The following is a 20732-nucleotide window of genomic DNA, read 5'->3' as shown; positions in this document are numbered from 1 at the left end:
GACCCACCCCTCTGTGCATTGAATCTTTCCTTTTTACAATCTCTCATGTAATGTCCTTCCTCATTACAGTTGAAACACTTGATCACTTTAGGTTGCTTGTTATATGGGTTGTATGCTGGTGGTCGTGTATGCACTCCCTCTAGAGCCTGTATACTTACCGTCATTAACCTATCACTTTTCTCTTCCTTTTTTCTAAAAAGGTTCTTGTCATGCTCCACAGCAGACTCCCTAAGAGAATCTACTGTGATGTCTCTCCAATTAGGTAATGTGGTTTGTACTCTCGTCTTTAAATTTTCTCTAAGGCCATTAATACTCCTACAGCTACCTCTCTGTGATGTGGGTCCTCACCTATGTTGGATATCCCAGTAAACCATGTTATCACTGCTATAGCTCTAGCAAAGTAATCTGAGGCTGTTTCACTATCCTTTTGTTTTATGGTGAAAATCTTACTCCAATTTACTACTACTGGAAAATAGATGGCTAAGTGTTTGACAATTTGTTCTATATTTTCTTGGTTAATCTCATCAGTCAAGGTGTCATCTTCGTCCAACAAACAATCTCTAATAAATTTTTATATGTCAGTATGGGGAGGAAGACACGCCCTCAACACTACACGCCAATCCTTATTGGTTGGTTCGTGTGCATTTCCTAAGTCTTTAACAAATTTCTGACATTTTGCCAACTCTTTTCTAGGATCTGGGAATTTAGTCATAATGGAACGTAACTCTGATCTAGTCCAAGGACAATGCATTGTAACATTTCTTAAAGGAACTACACCATCCTTATCCGGTTTCCCATTGGGAACTGATATTGTGCGGACTGGGTACGCACCCACTGGTTCACTGGTTTCAGAAGTCACTACCGGATCTGCTGTTTCAAGATTTAGAATGCTATCACTCCTAGTGATCACACTACTCTCACCTATCTCAGCCATTGCTCCTTTCCCATACTTACGCTGAACCTCTAGCATATTAACAGCATGAGCAATGGCTGAAATCACAGTGGGTTCATCTTCATCTTCTGATACATTTGTTTTGAACTGACTTAAAACAGGATATAACTTAGCAATTTTCCTTTTCTCAGTTTTACGGCTGTACTTACCCCTCCCGCCACATAAGGGAGCGGGGGCGCGCTTGCGCTGAGTTCGCCACGCTTCTCAACGGCTACTTCCGCCCTGTGCGCGCTTTTCGCCACGCCTACTTCCGCGGTGCATTCGCTGCTCTGCCACGTGTTACCTTCCATTTGCCACAATTTTAAACAATCATTATGTTTATTTCTCACTTTCGTTGACTTAATCAACCATACTTTATCTTTTACAGTATTTAGTGCCTCTGCATTAAAACTCCCTATTGTTGGGAAAGGCCTATCACAATCTTTGGTCATCTTGACCCACGTGTCGCAATACGCAGTTGCGTATGCACCATATTTCTTACACATGAGAAATCTCGCTGAACCAGTAGGACCTTCCTTAGGCAGTATACTGGCCATCTCTAGCGTATGCTTAGCACCCATGTTGAACAACACCAATCTACACGGAACACAGACACACCGCAATGCTCTGTTCCTTCCGGCCAACAATACTCTTTTCTGTGGAACAGACACACCGCAATGCTCTGTTCTTTCCACCCAACAATTTCAACCCTGTTGCTACAATCACCGCTAGAGATCTCTAATGCCTGGTGAACGTATTTCCATTAGTTGCGTCCATTCGCTTCTTTCTCGCACCAGGCGAGGACCCCTAATACAGAAATATCACTGTGGGCCCCTGGCTCACCACAAAAATCTGCTGAGTTTATTATCGCTGGGAGCGCAAGTTGATAAAATCAACCTGCCTTTCCAGTATAATTCCTCCTAGCTGCTTCACCAATTCGCACTAACGGTGCGGTTAGATCGCACTGCCTACCAATACTAATTATTAGCAAACCTTGCGATCTATTGGTAGCGCTTTGCGAAAACCCAGTTTTCGCATTCGGTATACCTGCCCTGTATACTGTCCTTCAGTTGGGCAATCTGCCTCATCAGACAGCAACTGAGCACAATGAATAGTAAACAGTGTATCTACGTTACAAAATCACACACTATACACCTTTTCTGCGCAGAAAATCAAAAGTTCCCACCAATAGTAATAATGTCTCAGAGGCTTTCACAAGTAATTATACTATGCATGTATAATAGCTATCAAAACGATTGTTTAACCACGTGGCAAATCTACCGGAAGTTTGCGTACGCACAGCCAGAAATACACATACGCTATGCACTGTAATACAGTTAAAACGCACAATGATAGTAAAAAGAAAGTTTTCTCTTTTGTCCCTAGGTTCTAGTTAGCGTGCCCTAGACAATGCAAAACGGACATTCGGTTTCACAACACAGAGTAAAATTCAGGTTTTGAACACATTGCGTTCTTACCCATTTATGACGCGTCTCCACCCTTTGTTGCGGAACCAAAATCCGTTGGTCTTGCGTATCATCGGCAACGAAACCTCCAAAGCTGACAAGCCCCCAAATTGTTAAGTGCGTATTGTCGCTGACCAATAACGATTGTCGAACCTCGATTTGTGTTTCCAAAGCACTAAGATTTATTCTCAAAAAGTAGCAGAATAATTCAAGCGAAATAGTAATAATAAGTACAGCCGTTACTTATCGCAGGCGCTCTGGATCCAGTGTGCAGTCATTCAATCCTGAAGTCTGGGGACAAGATGTCTGAACACTAGATGTGAAGCTGCTGCTTATATGCACACAGAAACACAGTAATACAATGAAGATGGTATAGCTTGCTCTTCTTCAGGTTTCAGGAAGGTCCAAGGGGTTGTCAATCATTGGCTAGTTCATCCTAAGGAATCCAAAGGAGGGGGTCATCTCTCCAGGGGGTATGCTCTGCTCTTCCCGCCAAGATTCCTTAGTCTTAAGTAGTTCATAATTCCCTATCATTCATAACTTGTGTATGCACTCTGCGATTCCTTCGCAGAGTGAACCAAACAGTAGCAAATGTTAAGAGGTTTATTATACCACACATGATATGATTCCTTCAACCTGTTCCATATATTTCACTAATGTGCATATAACTTATATTATAACACATAAATACTACTATATTATATGTGTTGCAACTACCATTAATGTGTACTATTTTAGTAGTATGCGTGTTTGTGCAAATGTATGGTAAAAGACCAAATACTGTTGCTGCCACATGTAGTAGCTGCGTACGCCCTTCCACGCCGTAGCGTGCCCTTGTACGCCGTAGCGTACAGTACGCATCTTTTCAGACAAAGACAACCAAGTTTGCTCGATTTTAATTGAAATGACTTTATCCAATTTGCTGACTTCGACAAGGTTTCTGTCCAATGCTTGTTACAGGCTGTCGTTTGCTCACCAGCTACACTGCGCACCTTCTCCTTGGGTTCTCTGCCTAATGACTCCACTCCTCCATTGTCTTTGCACCGCTTCCAGTGACTCTAAACCAGTTAGTTCGCCCATTCTATTGGGCGCAGGTTTCACCATGTATACCCCTTGCACCCAGTAGCTGTGTTGAGAGTTGTAGTGTTATTTGTTTACTGTATTGTACTGTTATACCATATACTGTCTTGTTGTTTGCCCTGTCTATGGCACAGCTGACTTCATGTGGCACCCTACAAATGATGATAATAATAATAGTTAAAAAGTAGGTCCAGTGTCAAGTATTGTGCTCTGATAGAGTGAGAATCAATAGCCATCTAAAAGATCCCCATTATGCAACCCGGGCCAGTGACATTACCTTAATATTCACAATTTAAGCAACCATTTTACAGTACTCCTATGACACGTCTCAACATAGAAATTATTTCAGCACTTTGTATCAAGGAGGCAATTCTTTTGAAAATTATGGATCTACAACCTTATACTGTTGTGGCGCGAATCAAAGAACTTGTCACAGGGGCCCTTAGGCAGTCTAGAACATACATTTTTAATGTGTTATAAAACACCTTTAGGTTACATCTACTGTCATTTCAGATGCAGTAATTAATGCTAAAACACATTTCAAGCATAACCATGTTCAATATGTGTTTGATAAGTGTATTACTTGTCTCTTCTACAGTTTCCAATGTGATGAAACACAGAAAATGCAAGAAAAAGGAACAAACAATCTTTGTAATGAAAGTTAAAACGCAGATGGGTATGGACTGATTTTTAGTGTTACATGTATTTTACATGTATTAGAAATGCATGGAAACAGCATAGTTTAAATGCCAGTGGGTATGTACCCTAAAGGTTCTCCCACTGTATGACAGATAAAGTCATTGTATAGTATATTGTTCTATGATATAACTTACAAGTTATAAACTAAAAGTTACAAATAAAAAACAAATGGAATAGTTGTTTATTACTGATCATGCTAATGTTCATAATTTGGCATGCACTTACTGTAAGTGGTGTAACTCTGTCATTTGCAGGTAACTAATCACCACCCCAGAAATGATTCTCAGGGACAAAGTTGATCCTAAATTATTCTTCAATATGAAATGTTTTACAAGGATTCCAGCTTCCAATACACACAAAATTGTCCATCTCCATTAAGGCACTCTTGTAGGTCTCACAAATCTATTCATATGGATATAAGATTTGAAAGAGCAGTAGCAGAAAGTCTCGGTCTATAGATTAAGTCCTGATAAAAAATATGTTCAAAAATCACCATAATCACAAAAGAATGTCAAATTTATAATACATTATACATTATCTAGCACATCATTATTATTATCCTTAATACTAAATATGTATTTTCTTTTTTTTTGGGGGGGGAGGGGGAGGCTGGACAGAACGGCAAGTATGATTTATAAATGTAAGTTATCCTTAACAAAATTGGAATGTTTAGAGAAAATAAAATACATTTTGTCCATTCCATTTTTCATATTCTGTGCTATTATAGTCATAGATATTTTGCTGAATTTAAGCAGATTTGTGGCTATCACCTAACCAAGAAATCACTTGAATCACAATGTATTTTCGCTCTTGCTTCATGCTCAATCTTGATTTTACAGTTCGGCTTCTGGTCCAGGAAGTGGAATCCATTTTAATGAATTGTGATACTGAGCCATTGCAAGTTAAAATATAATGGCTGATGGTCCAAAGTATCCCATTTAAATGGTTGCTTGTTGATCAAATCAGATACTCACATATATGTTTATGTCTATGATGAACTGTTAGGTTAATATGATTACAGCTTTCCACTGAAGACTATGCAACCGTTAAAAAAACAAAAAACAAAAAAAACCACAGAAAAAAAGGGAGTTCATGGCCACTGTCCACCTGCAGGATAGCTTGGCACTGTGGGGTACTGGGGTAGAGTGGGTCCAGCGAAATTAGAATACTGCTCTTCACGGCTGGGTGGACTCTTCCATGTCCCACTTTGCCACTCGTCTTGGGCTTTCTGGAAGCTTCCACCGCCCCCTCTGTACAGTCTATGAACCTTTGAGAGAAGAGTATTCAAAATGAAAAAAGTTTTCCTCTTTGTTCATCTGAATGCAGTACATTTTACTCAAAATGTCTTCTATTTCGACTACCTCAAATCTCGTTCTCTCTCACATAATCTTTATCCATAGCCTCTGTATATCTGTATACATAGCCACACCTATGTTTGAATTAACTTCTCTTTGGGGTTTAAAGCTCAGCAATGGGTGTTGTAATAAGGGTCAAAGATCCCTATATTAAACGCAATATACATCTCTTGTTTTTTTACGTTTAACTGGATGAAAGGTCGTGTTATGTAGGGTTTACATTCATGAGCTTTTATGGACTGGGAAAAAAAAAAGAAGTCAACAGGCATTTTGGATTTAACATAAGGATTTATCATCCCTATTACAAACAGTGTTAAGATTTTATTTAACATGCTATGAACTGTGAGTGCATTGCAAGATATAATAGCTATATTAGGGGCACAAGAGAGTCAATCCATTTGACACAGAGCATTAGCATTCGTTTTCTTATGTCCACACACCTGTGACCAATTTGGACACACCTGGGGGTAAATGTATTATGGTCTGATTTTTTCAACTCCCTGGAAATCAGCGAGTTGACAGCTAAAATTTAAAGTGGCGCTGGCTTGTAAAGACAAACTTGCCTTTACAAGCCAGCGCCGCTTCAAATGTTAGCTGTAAACTCGCCGATTTCCGGCGAGTTGAAAAAAACGGACCACAATACATTTACCCCATGGACTGTAAGCACCGAGTTATATGGTGTCCATTAGTGTGACATATGCTGACATTGGTCATCTGCTGACTTAATTTATGGGCATACCCACATATTATCTGATTAATTTCAAGTGGATCATTCTCAGGCACAACAACAAAAGATGATATCTGTCCAATTTTGCCAGTATAAAGCTTGTTTACATGACTTATTTAAGATTGTCAATTATATACCAAACTCCCTTCCGACTGAACAGTATACGGTCTTGCAAATACTTTTGCACATGTTTGTTGGTACACTTCTTACTTTTGTTTCTGGAGATCATGCTTTTCATAAAAATCGTCATAGCTTTGGCACTTACTGTATATCAAAGCTTTTATGCCCTAATTTATTTTTATTTTCAGCATTTTTTGAAAATATTTTTTCCTATACATGCAAGTTTTTATGTAATGGATGAACAGAAAATAATTTATCCTGGGGCTGTAATTATTTTTCTTCTGTGCCCTAAGTCTATAGTTGAGTTATATTTACACAAAATTAGCAGAGCCTGGTACTTTTGTGAGTTATGGTAACCATTCACGACATTTTACACATTGCTCTAATTTTCCTACAGTAAGCCTATAGTTCTTTGTGTCATCATATGCACTGCTCAAAGCAATTTTCACTTTAACAATTCCTAGCTAACAGCCTTCTAATATATTGGCTGATTTATCAATGCAGTAATGGACCCTACATTATAATACTCAACAATGCACTTATCACCTCATTCAGACTTGGCTTCTTGCTTAACTGATCCATAAATATATCTTTATATGTGGAAAAAAACTCCTTGTCTTATATTATGATGTTATTAGAAGTCATAAACAAGTTATCTAAACTAAATAGGATATGGAGCTCCAAGAAGACTAACTTTAGGAGAACCCTTATAGTCTATAGTATTTCTAATAATACATACTTATAAAAAAAAATTCAGTTATGACATCACTAAGCATATTTGGCTATAAATACTTGTATAAACTAAAATTGACAACATGTTGCAACTACTACTGTTTTTGTCTCTTCCTAAACCATTTTATTTCCTAATGCAATTTTCTGCTACTTTCGCAACAAAAAAAAAGAAAAACGAGTACTTACTCGGATCAATGCTAAAGCAGTTGCCACAGCACTAACTGTAAACATCACAGCAGGGAACAACATCACTATCGCAGCCCCGACATTACTGTTGAAAAAAGCGACCGCAGCCAGCCAGCCACTGCAACGTTAATAAGAAGGCAGTTGTTGTACCAGGGATATCACAAGTTTGCAACATATGTAATGTAAAAGTACAAACAGGATTCCAGTAAGCAATCGCAGATTATATTATAACAATCAGTGGCATTAAAACCTATTATTAGAAAGACGTGTCGGTGAGTAGTTAATAGTTTACTTAATACTGTAATGATTTAATATAGTACATTATTTAGGGAATAATGTAGTGTAAACCTTACGAATACTAGAAGTCACTGTGGAGATACATGAATCTATAGCTGGGGTTTGTGCTCACAGGCATTAACACATCTGCCCATGGTGTGTTCCACTGCACTGTAATTGAGCTCAAAGTCCACCTATGGTGCTTTATCCTGCATTGCGTTTGTTATAGAATGAACCTCTTTTTTGTTTTAGAATACTTTTTATATCAATTCTACTTTTGATTAAGTCAGCAGTATGTTTGTAAGAATATAGTCAAGTTTGTGTGTTTTGTAAGGAGACACCTGAAGAGTTGTCTAAGACTAGGAGACCATAAAATGTTACAAGATTAGCACACATGCAAGCTACTTACTAATATCTGATTAAGGTATGTAAAATGTATCTTTCAGATATAATAGCTTAATCAACCACAGAAAACCACAATGGAGAATTGCAAAGTTAGACATTTGTTTTAGTATAAGGAGCTAACAGAAATTGGTATGTGTACTATCCTGTTCACCATGATTCATGTTGACTTCATGCTGAAGTGCCTGTAATACTTTGCCGAGCTGTACCTTGTTGAATACAGCTTCATGAAAGATATTACTCAAGTTTGAATACTGTTAAAACTACCAACAGCATTCTCTGGATGGTGAACACAGTGTAAGCAAATCTCAACATACTGATCAACTGATCGCATTGTCTGTACTAACAGGATTCTCGACTGATAACTGAACTATCTGCATTCATGGTACATCCAGTAAATTAATATGGACGAAAGTGATTCTTATAATGATCAATAGGTCACTATTTTGCATCAGCGTACAGGTGATCACCTTCCAGAGAACACAGTGCAATATAAAGCACCAGTGGCACATATTTAACCATATGTTTGTAAAGACCTTTATACTGTTTAGGTCAAATTAATATATGTAGGCACTGCTGTAAAACAAGTTCGTATACTTCGTGCTTAGTGATGTCAATACCTAAATGTGGTGCTTAGTCAGGTCACTTGTGTCACATGACTCATCGGGGGGTTATTTACAAATTGGAAAAAATGCAACCCTAGGTACATTTAGTTATGTCCAAATTCCCCCATTTGTCTGCCTGAAATAAACATAAGTGTACACTCACATTTTGCTTTTTAAGGTGCGAGTATATTGATCATGATCTTCAGCTGTGATTTTAACCTTCAAAATCACTGTGGAAAGGTGGTTTTGACATAGTAGACTCACCAAGCACCCCATCCTGAAATCCCGATGGCCTGGATAACTGATAGGACAAACTGCACCCCACACACAAAGAAGAAAGCCATGAAGTTGAAGGAGCTGTCTGACCTGGAGAAAATTTTGAAACAATTTGTCTGACATAAAGGAGGAAAGAGATGGACTATTACATGAAGTATTTTAATTCTGTACATCATTATCATGAAGACATGTAACTGGTTACTGCATGGAAGGCACTATCCTTTTGCTATCAACCTTTATATTCTGTTTGAAGAACAAATAAATTACAGGAGACATCATACATCTATACAGACATAAAAACAAAAAATTGTAATATTAAAAAAAAGAAAAAGAAAAGAGAGGATTTTTCCTCCTCTTTCTTACTGGTAAATCAATTTCTCAGATTCCAATTGGAGGACACTAACCTTGGGGTATAGAGGGCGCTGGAGTAGGCAATAATTCTAAACTACTGTATACATTTATTTGAGTTCAAGCTCCTTCCCAACTATACCCCTCGACCAATAGCTCCTCTGTTTTTTTAAGTAACAAAGCCAATAGGATAGGACTGAAATAACCCATCAAACAAGAACACCACAACCTTAAACAGTGCGAAAAATAGGTGGGGACACAGTTTCCACCAAATGCAATCAGAGCCATGGATTTAAAAGGCAAGTACAAAAATCCTGTTTTCTCTTATTTGGGTTAACTGCTAACCTTTGGGATGTTCGAAAACTACCCCTAGAGAAGGATATTTCAAGACAGTTGCATGCAAAACTTTTTCTCCAAAGCTGGTGTCTTTGGGCAAACAAATACCCATCTATCATGAACCCACATCTCATTCATTTATGCTGTTCATCTCTGCAACTGTTTTATTTTTAAAAGTATGTTTATCAAGTAATACTTCTCATATTCTATTAATCTTAACTTCATTAATTTGTATCTCAGCCATATAACTGTGTGTTTAATGTATGTAACCGAATTTTGTTATCTATTGTTTTAACCTATATTGTCCAGAGTGTTTTATTGATGCCAGATATATGATAGGTATCTGGACTCCTCTAGCCTAATGGTACAAATAATTTTGTTTTGTTTTTCTCTTTCCGCCGATAAGTTGACAAATTAGCACAGATGTAGTGTATTCTCAAATCAGCCTCACTATATTTTGCATTCAGTTTAAGGGGAAGACGTGTCTGGGGTGTGACGTGGTTGCGCTTTTCTACACTAATTGGGTTTTCTCACAAAGTGTTTGGAAAATGCAGTTAAACAACACAGTTGAACAAACATTGGGCAACATCTGAATACTCCCAGAAATAAGCTACATCTGCTCAGCCTATCTCTGCACTACTTCACTAACTACACGGAACACTGCAAATAGGTATTTCTTTTAACTACTTTAACTCTGTGGCTCTTACTTTTAAATCACCTTCCTGCAACACAAACATTTGTGCACATTGCCCCTTCATTACTCCACTCACACCAAGTTAATGCTCATGAATGTTTGTCCTATTTATTTTCTCTAACTGGGAACAGCCTCCTCCTCTCACCAGAAAATGAAAGGTCACACACTTTACAATGCTCTTCCCTATCTTTTGCTCTCTCTCTGCTTCTATTAGCTGGTGATATATCTCCTAATTCAGGTCCCCCACTACACATATAGCAGAACACGACCGAAATCCTGCAAACCTCAAATGCATTATCTATCTCCCTTCTCTTCCAAAGAGAAGGGAGACAGATGATGCACGCTTTGTTTGTAACAAACTTACCTCCATATATGACCTCTTTCACTCACACAACCTCAAAATACCCTTCTGGCAATAACTGAAACTTGGTTTACATAATCAGACACTGCCTCACCTGGTGGCCTCCATTTTTTGTTTTTCACTTTCTTGCACACCAGCATGGGAAATATTGATTATTAATGATATATAATTATCATATTGTTAAATAATCTTCACCTATTTTGGGCAGATAATAGAAGATACACCAATGGCGTCATTTAGTATCAGTGGTGACTTACTGAAAAGACAAGAAATGGCAAGGAAACACTGATGTGGACTTTTTATCGGATGTTTTTGATATGAATAATACAACAAGGGACTGGTCACAATATCTAGTGGAACTAAAGAACATCATGTTTAAACAGATAAAAACTTAGTGGAATAAAACAAAGTTTCAAAATTATATAAAACAAAACATGATCCCAAGAGGCCAAGGCCTAGATTGTACCCAGCATTCAAACTTTTTAATGATGAATTAAAGAGAGATTGGGAGTCTGCCCTCACTAAATGCTCCTTTGAGCTAATCAATATTTTGATGAAACATGATGCTCTACTATAAGCTAAATATGCTGAAGATCTGACGCATGTGAGTGATAAGCTCAAGGATTAGGAAGGTTTAGATCAATTTCAAAATCTAAAAAGAGAAAAAAGGAAACAGATGGAGGGGCAGGATGCCCCACAATACCAATGGAGAAACAATTGGAGATTGCGCTATTAGAAGACTCTTTGCGAGTTATTAATTTAACACAAAGAACATTAGGCCCCCTCCACATTAAATTACTTAGTAGAGAACTATCATTCTCACCTACCCAACCCCTCGGTAGGTTTGAATGTGAGAAGGACTTCACACTATTTTCAAGGAAATTAATTCTCAAAAAGTTTTTTTAGTAATTTTAATAAAGAAGAAATTATCACGAGAGATACTATACTGGATAATACAAATAATACCTGTTTTAATACAGAAGAACTACAAGCCTTGACGACATTTGAAGAATTAGACTCTTCTATACAGGGATCTGATTTATCTATGAATGAGCAAATTGTGTGATTTCAAAAGAAAAAAGATCAACTTTCACCCCAGATATGTCAATATGTCCACAAATCAAGATTTATAGAGATTTAGTATCTAAGGATTTGGATAATCTCTATTTGAGAACTAAGCATCGGAAATATGTTTCAAAAGTAATTTAAATTGTGAAGAAAGAAGCGCACTACAAGAAATCCAAGGGTGGGATGACACAATCATGAAACCTTCTGACAAGGGAGGAAATATTGTATTGTGGTCATTTCCGCAATATTTGAAGGAGATCTACCAACAATTGAATAATGCGGATTGTTATAAACAATTAATTTTCAACCCCGCAGCCAATTTCCTATCCCAATATAATGATTTAATCAGTCATACCTATCAGAATGGGACAATATCAAAGAATGATTATGAATTTCTTAAAGTGTCATGTCCAAAGATACCCACTATCTACATGTTACCCAAAATTCCTAAAAAGGAGTCAAACCCACCTGGGAGACCTATTGTCTCGGGTATTGGCAGCATGACAAAAAATACAAGCAGATATGTTGACCTACATCTTCGTCAGTATGTGATAAGTCTGAATTCCCATATTAGAGATACTTCAGATGCCCTGACTAAAATTAACAACATCCAAATCAGCCCGACAATGAAATTGGCATCTTATGATGTCGAGTTTCTTTATACTAATATATAATATCTCACCTGAACAAGGTATAGAGGTGGTTGGTTACTTTTTGAACATGGCACGAAAAACAGACATTAATGACTTCATAATTAAATTGTTGATATCTATCCTAACAAAAAATTACTTTGTATTTGAGAATCAGTTCTTCCTACAAATTAGGGGAACTGTGGTGAGCACATCGTGTCCCCCGGACATACGCCAACCTCTTCCTGGGATGGTGGGAAAGGGAATTGGTATTTAATGAGAAAAACTAAAAATATACCGATCATGTCTATGTATGGCTAAAATACATAGACGATATCCTGTTATTGTGGGATGGGGATGAAGATTTATTCTATGAATTTACTGAAATTCTAAATACTAACCAATTAAACCTCAAATTAACATCGGAAATCCATAATGACAAAATCAATTTTTTAGATTTCACTATTACCAAGACCTGTGGTGGAAAGTTGACTACAGATATTTATCGTTAAAAAACGGCTACAAACAGCTTACTACTACATTCAACAAGTTCACATTTCCCACCAGTGATAAAAGGTATTCCTAAGGGAGAATTAATAAGAATGAGGCGTAACTGTTGGAAGATGTGACATACGCAATAAGGTCCAAAGAATTAAAAGATGGACTACATCATATATATAGGATATAGTAAAAAAAATCATTAAGAAAGCAGAAATGGCTGTCAATAAACGGAATTGAGATACCCTCATTTACTCTAAACCCAAGTCTGGTTTGAGAGACTCAAAGGCACGAATGGTGGGTACCTTCTGCTCTGAATGGGAAGACATCAGAAAGATTTTTCAAAAACATTGAAACATTTTCCTTATGGATAAGGACTTGAAAAATATATTGGAAGACAGGATCTTTATGACTTGGCAGAGAGCCAAAAATCTTAAAGATCATTTGGTGCATACTTTCTTGTCTCCAGATAAAATGAAAACTGATAGGAGACCCACCTGGATTCTACAAATGCAGTACTTGCAAGGCATGTCAATACATGGTGCAAACTAAGAAATACACTGACAGATATTTAAAAACAAGGAATATCAGAGGGTTCCTCAACTGTGATTCCCTTAGGGTTATATACTGCTTTACATGTCTATGTAAGTAAAATTATGTAGGTATGACGAGCAGACTCTTTAAACGTGTCTTGGAACATGCAAGTAATATCAGGAACACAGAAAGAGACAAGAATAATTTCAAGTCACTTACTATGGTTGCCCGTAACTTTTTAAAACATCATAACGGTGACCTCAAATTCTTACAAGCCTTTGCGATGGAACTAGTTGATATGGGCATTAGAGGGGGAGACCCCCAACAGGAATTGTTAAGAAGGGATTAAAAAAAGATTTTCCTAACGGGGAGTATAATACCCCATGGATTAAATGATTACAACAATTATACTGTTTTCCTATAAATTATGATATGATAAATGTATTTTGATTACATTACCTATTTTCGTTACACTTACTAATTTCACCATTCTTATTTTTGTATAGTAATCACTTCACCTTATTTTATGGATATACCTTATAAATAATGGTTTATATTTATTTATTTAATGTCATCTCCTCCTTCACTTAATTTTATATTAACTAATTCATACCCTTATTCACATTATCACATCACAGTGTATTACAATATATACTGTCATAGTATTAATTTGTATGGCAGTAATACCTCACTACTTAATGGCTATCACTACTATAAACTCACATAATAATATTCATATGTTAATTAAAATGAATGATCTGGATCGTTCATAGAGAATTGAAAGTGTTAATTTGATAACTATTCTTGACAATTGGTCGGGATGCCCTGCTTATCCAGGATGTCACTGTAGTTCTGCCAGTGTGTGGATTGTGTATTGTGTTGAATTGTCATGGCCCCAATGTGTGTGGTCTGTGAAGTAAACAAATGAATCCACCAACCATCGAGAATGGGGGGCCGAGCCCGCCATGTGATTGGTTGAAAAAGCTGTTTGTCAAATAGTGATGTCAGCTTTGGAACAACGATGACTGAGACTGTCGTGTGGACCAACTAGAAGCCTGTTGCTAATAAACGTCTCCAAGCAAGGGTGAATATTAAATAAATGAGGGCGTTCCTATGATCACGATGTGGACCAACTAGAAATACGTTGCTAATAAACGTCTCTAAGTAAGGGTGAATATTAAATGAACGGGGGCGTCTTCTTTGACTATAAAAGGCTTGTCCGGTCAGACCACCGGTTAGTCTTGATAAAGCATTTAGCAAAACATGCGTCAGCAGACGCCACTTTCACTTGCTCACTAGATTATACTTATGAATCAATTCCTTACTGCTGGCGTCTAAGGGGGATTATATAAGAACATGGATAATGCTAAATGAAGTCAAACTAACAGCTTGAACAATTCACCTGTCCCTGATAAGTTCATGATTTAGCTGTCCACTAAAGGGTTAATTAATAGCAGTATCTTTCTGAAGTGAGATATAAATTGTATAATTGAAAGTGAGTCATTAACTTGGAGCATTATGGGGAACTGAAGGAGTATTAATATCTTATCAATAAATTAGTACACAAATCATAGTGCTACAAATTTGGAAAAAAGAAAAAAAGTGATTATACATATGAATGATTGTTTATTAAGACGTTGGGATTCCAGTGATTGCATATACATGGGATTAGTGTAACGATGAAAGTACACTCAAGTAATACATCACTCGCAGTAACATCAAGTCCCCTTAAAATACCTTGAACTAAGTGGAAATCAAGGCGATCTATATCTCTCTTTAGAGGAGTTAATGGACATGAAACCATAAAAAGATACACTTACACACTATTGTAACATCCTTTATTGTCTTATATTAGTAGCCATACTTACCTTCATTTGTATTTAAAACACTGCAAATTGCAGTTAGATTATGTTATCAGGCAACAATATTGAAAGAAAAGTATAGTATATATACAAGTGAGCAGTGAAGTGGCTGAGCAGTTATTACTGCTATTTTACACTTACAGTTATCTATTTTAATATTTCGCTATCCTAGAAGATATATAGGGAACCAAATTATTGATGAATCTCTATTTTTATTTTGTAAATCTTTTTTTTATTAGTAATATACAGCTTTACAAACATTCATGGCTTGCATTGGACACTAAATTTAAAATATTTAAGGTGTTACTGGGGAACAGAAAACCCAAAACAAAAAAGAAAACCAACAAGCAAGTAAAATGTTATACATTAGTACAGCTTGGGGGATGGGGGAAAGAAGGAAGATGGGTAAAGGGGGGAAAGGAAAGAATTGTTTGGAATGGGGTAGGTAGAAAGGTTCAGTTGTTGCACTGAGTGTATAATGGTGAATCTTTGAATTTGAGACACTCAAACCACACAAGATAATATTTTCTATATTTGTCCATAGATGAATAAAGTATATCGTCCATTGTCCTGTAGAACTCCAAACGAGCAAACCATTCTTTAATGGCTGGGGAATTTGGAGTTTTCAAGTGCACCGGGATCACGGCCTTTGCCGCATTACTAAGATTTTTAACTGTTGTTTTTTTATATTGGGAAATGGTCATATTGTTGTCATTAAGCAACCAATAATTGGGGCAATTAGGTAGTTATACACCCTCAATGGCGTTAGCAAGAAGAAGAACTGCATCCCAGAAGGGTCTAAGTGCTATACACTCCCACCATATATGTAAGGGGGTACCTGGCGCTGACTGACATCGCCTGCACAGATTTGACACCCCCGGAAACATTTTAGCGAGCAGACTGGGGCACCGGTACCATCTAGTCATCACCTTGTACTGTGTTTCAATTACTCTTATACTTATTGAGCTAGCCTGCGTGCGTAGAAAAATAACATTCCAATCCTGTTCGGTTATTGAACAGTTCAATTCCCGCGCCCAATCTCATGTGAAGGTAGGTCGTTTATTATAGAAATGCTAACTAAGGATACCGTAAATGAGAGATAGTGTATGTCTAGGATATAATGAAGTGGTACATAAAGATTCAAACTGAGTGAGCGGCCGCCCCGCAGATTCCCGAATCCCCGGGGTGCCCAGGAAGTGTCGGAGCTGTTAATGTTTCCATATCTCCGTGCCTGGAAGTTCCCATTTGGACTGGAGATCAGCGAAAGGTAAAACCCCAGAGGCACCCACCAGCTGGCCAACATGATTGAGACCCGCCCCAATCCAATGTCTAAAGGTCCATCTAGTATGGACAGGAGGAAAGTCTGGGTTGTCAAACGTCGGTGTCTGAGGCGAGTGTCGTGAAGAGATGTGTGGGACTGAACGTAGTTTGGACCATCTAGCCATAGTTGGCGTAACAGTTGGATGGGCAATTTTAGGAAATGATGACAACTAGGGCATGGATTGAAATGCCTTGTCCGAAACGTAGCTCTCTATCCAGACCCATTGCTTGTCAGGGCTCTGCCTTGTCCAGTTCAACACTCTATTTAACTTTACAATGTCGTAGAACAAAGCAAAGTGAGGGAGTTGTAGGCTCCCTGCATGTTTACGCACGTATAGTATGTCGTGCTTAAAACGGGGACTTCTAACCTTCCACACGAAATCCTGAACAGCTTTATGTAGTGTCTTGAACCATGAAGCGGGAAGATGTATAGGGAGCGTGTGAAGCAGGTAGAGGATCCGAGGCAATAGGTTCATTTTTACCACATGATATTTTGGAGACGTCAGGGGTGTCATTAGTTTGGACATATTCCATTAGTGCCGTCTCTATCAAGGATTTATTATGGGCATCCTGAATCAAGAATTCATTTAGTCTCCAGGTGAAAGGACGATTTTCTGTCCTGATGGTAGAGAGTGTCAGGTACACCGGCGCATGGTCAGACCAGGTAACCTGACCTATGGATACATCTATGATCAAGGGCAAATGATTATGTGTAGGAAAAAAGTAGTCCAGTCTCGAGTATGTATTGTGCGGGTGTGAAAAGAAAGTGTAGTCTCGGTCTGTGGGGTGTTGAAGATGCCACGTGTCGACCAGCTGGTGTTCGTGCATAGTGCATCTCACCTTCCAATACAGCTTACCGGCAAATCTATCATGGGGTGAAGAACCCAGTTAAAGTCGCCACCAATTACAAGAGTGCCTGTCTTAATCGAATCCACTTTATCCAGGAGCGTTTCTAAAAAGACAGGTTGGTTAGAAGATGAATCTCTATTTTAATGCATAGCAATAAAGCTATAATGCATATTTTATTGTTTATATCAATGAGACATAATATATAAGCCCTTAAGTGCCCCTTGTACACACTTCTTGCCTTTTTCTTTACCTATAAGCTTACAATATTCCTCATTAGGTATAACAATGATGAGCTGTGTCTGTGGCGCTCCACTAAGATATGCCGCCCTGCTTGTATCAAAAAAAGTTCACCACAACTTCACAATAGTATAACATATATAGATCGATACATACATCAGGCGCTGTCTTCACACACACTGGGAAGAAGGATGTATATAACACATGGAACCAATATCCAAAGTTCAATACTCTGAAATATGAAAATATACAACACAGAAAAAAACTAATGGTGAAGTATGTTTGGCATAAGTGTGATTATGTTGGATCTAATCACTCCTATATAAATATATGCCCGTGCCAGATATTGATAGTGCACACAACACCCGTGTTTCCACTCTATGGAAGTCCCCTATAGGGTATGCGCTTACTCAAAGGTAGAAATAATGAAGCCCTCAGAGGATGTAGCGATGTTTCACTTTTTTTCAGATTGTTCTCATTGGCGATTTGCACTCAAAAATAAGAAGAATAAAACCAATCTGGTGCATTACCTTTTATAAAACAATCATATAAAATTCCAATACATATTGCTCGTACCGGAAAGCTGTATAATTCACGCATGTAACAACGAGGTAGATGTATCCCTCACTGGGCACAACAGCGGTCTTTTGAAAAAGACCACATCCAGGTTGAAATGCGTTAGTTTTAAACAGCTGAGTTATCGGGACTGTCGGGTACACGCATGGATGGATGGAATTGACTGGGCTGAGGGATACATCTACCTCGTCGTTACATGCGTGAATTATACCGCTTTCCGGTACGAGCAATATGTATTGGAATTTTATATGATTGTTTTATAAAAGGTAATGCACCAGATTGGTTTTATTCTTCTTATTTTTGAGTGCAAATCGCCAATGAGAACAATCTGAAAAAAGTGAAACATCGCTACATCCTCTGAGGGCTTCATTATTTCTACCTTTGAGTAAGCGCATACCCTATAGGGGACTTCCATAGAGTGGAAACACGGGTGTTGTGTGCACTATCAATATCTGGCACGGGCATATATTTATATAGGAGTGATTCGATCCAACATAATCACACTTATGCCAAACATACTTCACCATTAGTTTTTTTCTGTGTTGTATATTTTCATATTTCAGAGTATTGAACTTTGGATATTGGTTCCATGTGTTATATACATCCTTCTTCCCAGTGTGTGTGAAGACAGCGCCTGATGTATGTATCAATCTATATATGTTTTACAATATTCCTCAACCACCCTCTTAACTTCACTAGTCTACCCTATTACCACCTTTTATACAATTCACACAAGACAACAACCCTCTGACCCCAGACAAACATTGCTTTGTGACTAGACCACATAGCATACAAATCACTTTTTATCCTTTGCAATCTATTGATGATGATGATACTGTGAGGATAGGTGCGTATATTTCACTCAGCCGACCTCAGAGGCAGATACAACTTAATTTTATTGACAACAGGTGATTTACATGTGAACACAGCAGTGACAAAAGCTTAATATACTGATCAATATCTACTGCCCTAACTGCTCAATAGAACCCTGGATCAGATAGAACCCTGGACCTGCTAACTGCCCAGCAGGACATGTCCATGTGGCTCACCCAATAATACCTATTTAACTATATACATTAAAACACACCTGACACAATTTAACCACTTTTGTCAACTGGGCACAACAGTAACAATAACATACTGAACATTGTAACACTTACTTATAACCTATGAGGAACATATTTACAAGCTTAACTTTAACGTAATATGATGCGCACTCCTGTATTATATAAAATACACAATGTGGAAATGAGAAGCAATTACCTAGCAAAGTAGCCTAGCACTCATAATAGTGGCACCTTGCTCTCCTCACAATTACACTGAACCTGTAGAATTTATAAAAAGTATGGTTGGAGACCAGGTTGCTGCCTGGCACAGCTGTTCAACTGAGGCTCCATACCACACTGCCCAGGAGGCACTCACCAATCTGGTAGAGTGGGCTGCAATGTTATCAGGAACTGGTGTTCCCTCTGAGATATAGTCTATCGTATTATAGCCCTAATCCGTCTCACAATTGTTTGTTTTGTTGCTGGTCATCCTTTCTTCTGCGAGTCAAGGATGACAATCTATTTACATCAGCCCTGACCAACCTGTGGCTAGTCAGGTGTTATAAAACGTAGAAGATCTACTCTTAGAAGCAGACTCTATGCTGGTTCTGTCGGCAGGCTTAGAATGTCGGCATATCATTATCTTCTCGGCCAGTCAGGAGCTACCAGAATTACTGGAACATTTTCTCTCTTAGCCTTCTGTAGCACTCAAGTACACATGGGGATAGGAGGAAAAAAGATACACTAGTTGGTACATCCATGAGACCATAATGGTGTCCACTAGAAATGCCTTCAGATCCTTTATTCTTGCAAAGTACCAAGCTACTTTGTGGTTCGTGGCATCAGTTTGAAGAACTGGCCAAAATTTGTTTTTGGAACCTCTGAGAATGGATACATGTAACGAACCAGAGGAGTTGAGATTCCAAGTGTTAAACTAGATTGGCGCTGGCGAACTAGGGGTGCGGACTCTATTGAGTCCCCCGGTGTTCATCAAGAACTGCAAGGTAGGATGGGCTTAGGAGACAGTAGTGAAGTCAAGCAACCTGGCAACTGGTACACAGGCAGTCAGTATAGTGCAAAATCAGGAGGCAGATAGGAGAGTCAAATGGTGCCGGGCACTGTTACACAGGTGGTCAGGAAAGTATAAAATCAGGAGGCAGATATGAGAGTCAAAACAGAGCCAGAACTGGTACACAGACTGTCACCTGAAATGGGAGAACCCAGAAGATCACCCAAATCACAGGGGAGCAAAAATCCAGGAACTGGAAGTCAGACACATGACGTAACTTGTTGCTCTGACAATGCTACTGTCAGAGCGAGTTTTAAATACTGAAGGGGATTTAAATTAGCCACCTCCAGATACAGTCACCTGATGCCGGCACACAGAAGTGTTGCACGGCCACGCTGATAGTGGGACGAACAGTTTTGGACCAAGGAAAAGGTAAGATCGCGACAGTACTCCCTCCAATAAAGGTGTTGTTCCATTTCTTGTGGAATTGCTTGAGAAGTCGAGGCGTAT

At 38.2% G+C, this 20732-nt stretch overlaps 1 protein-coding gene across 2 annotated transcripts in view; it reads right to left on the bottom strand.

The window, feature by feature from the left end:
* Positions 1 to 4150: 4150 nt before the first annotated feature.
* The window catches only part of SCAMP4 (secretory carrier membrane protein 4), a 113948-nt gene continuing 97366 nt past the window's right edge, over positions 4151 to 20732 (bottom strand). For both annotated transcript variants that reach the window (XM_075204779.1, XM_075204780.1), the window contains 3 exons: positions 8844 to 8945; positions 7297 to 7414; positions 4151 to 5443 (listed from right to left, as the gene is read on the bottom strand). In XM_075204779.1, the coding sequence (XP_075060880.1) occupies positions 5267 to 5443; positions 7297 to 7414; positions 8844 to 8945 (397 nt within the window). In that variant the 3' untranslated portion in view covers positions 4151 to 5266. The remainder of the gene's footprint in view (positions 5444 to 7296; positions 7415 to 8843; positions 8946 to 20732) is intronic.

The sequence above is a fragment of the Mixophyes fleayi genome, chromosome 1 (assembly GCF_038048845.1).
Source record: "Mixophyes fleayi isolate aMixFle1 chromosome 1, aMixFle1.hap1, whole genome shotgun sequence".
Classification (NCBI taxonomy): Eukaryota; Metazoa; Chordata; class Amphibia; order Anura; family Limnodynastidae; genus Mixophyes; species Mixophyes fleayi.
Note: the sequence above shows the minus strand (reverse complement) of the source record. Positions and strands in the feature narration are given on the sequence as shown.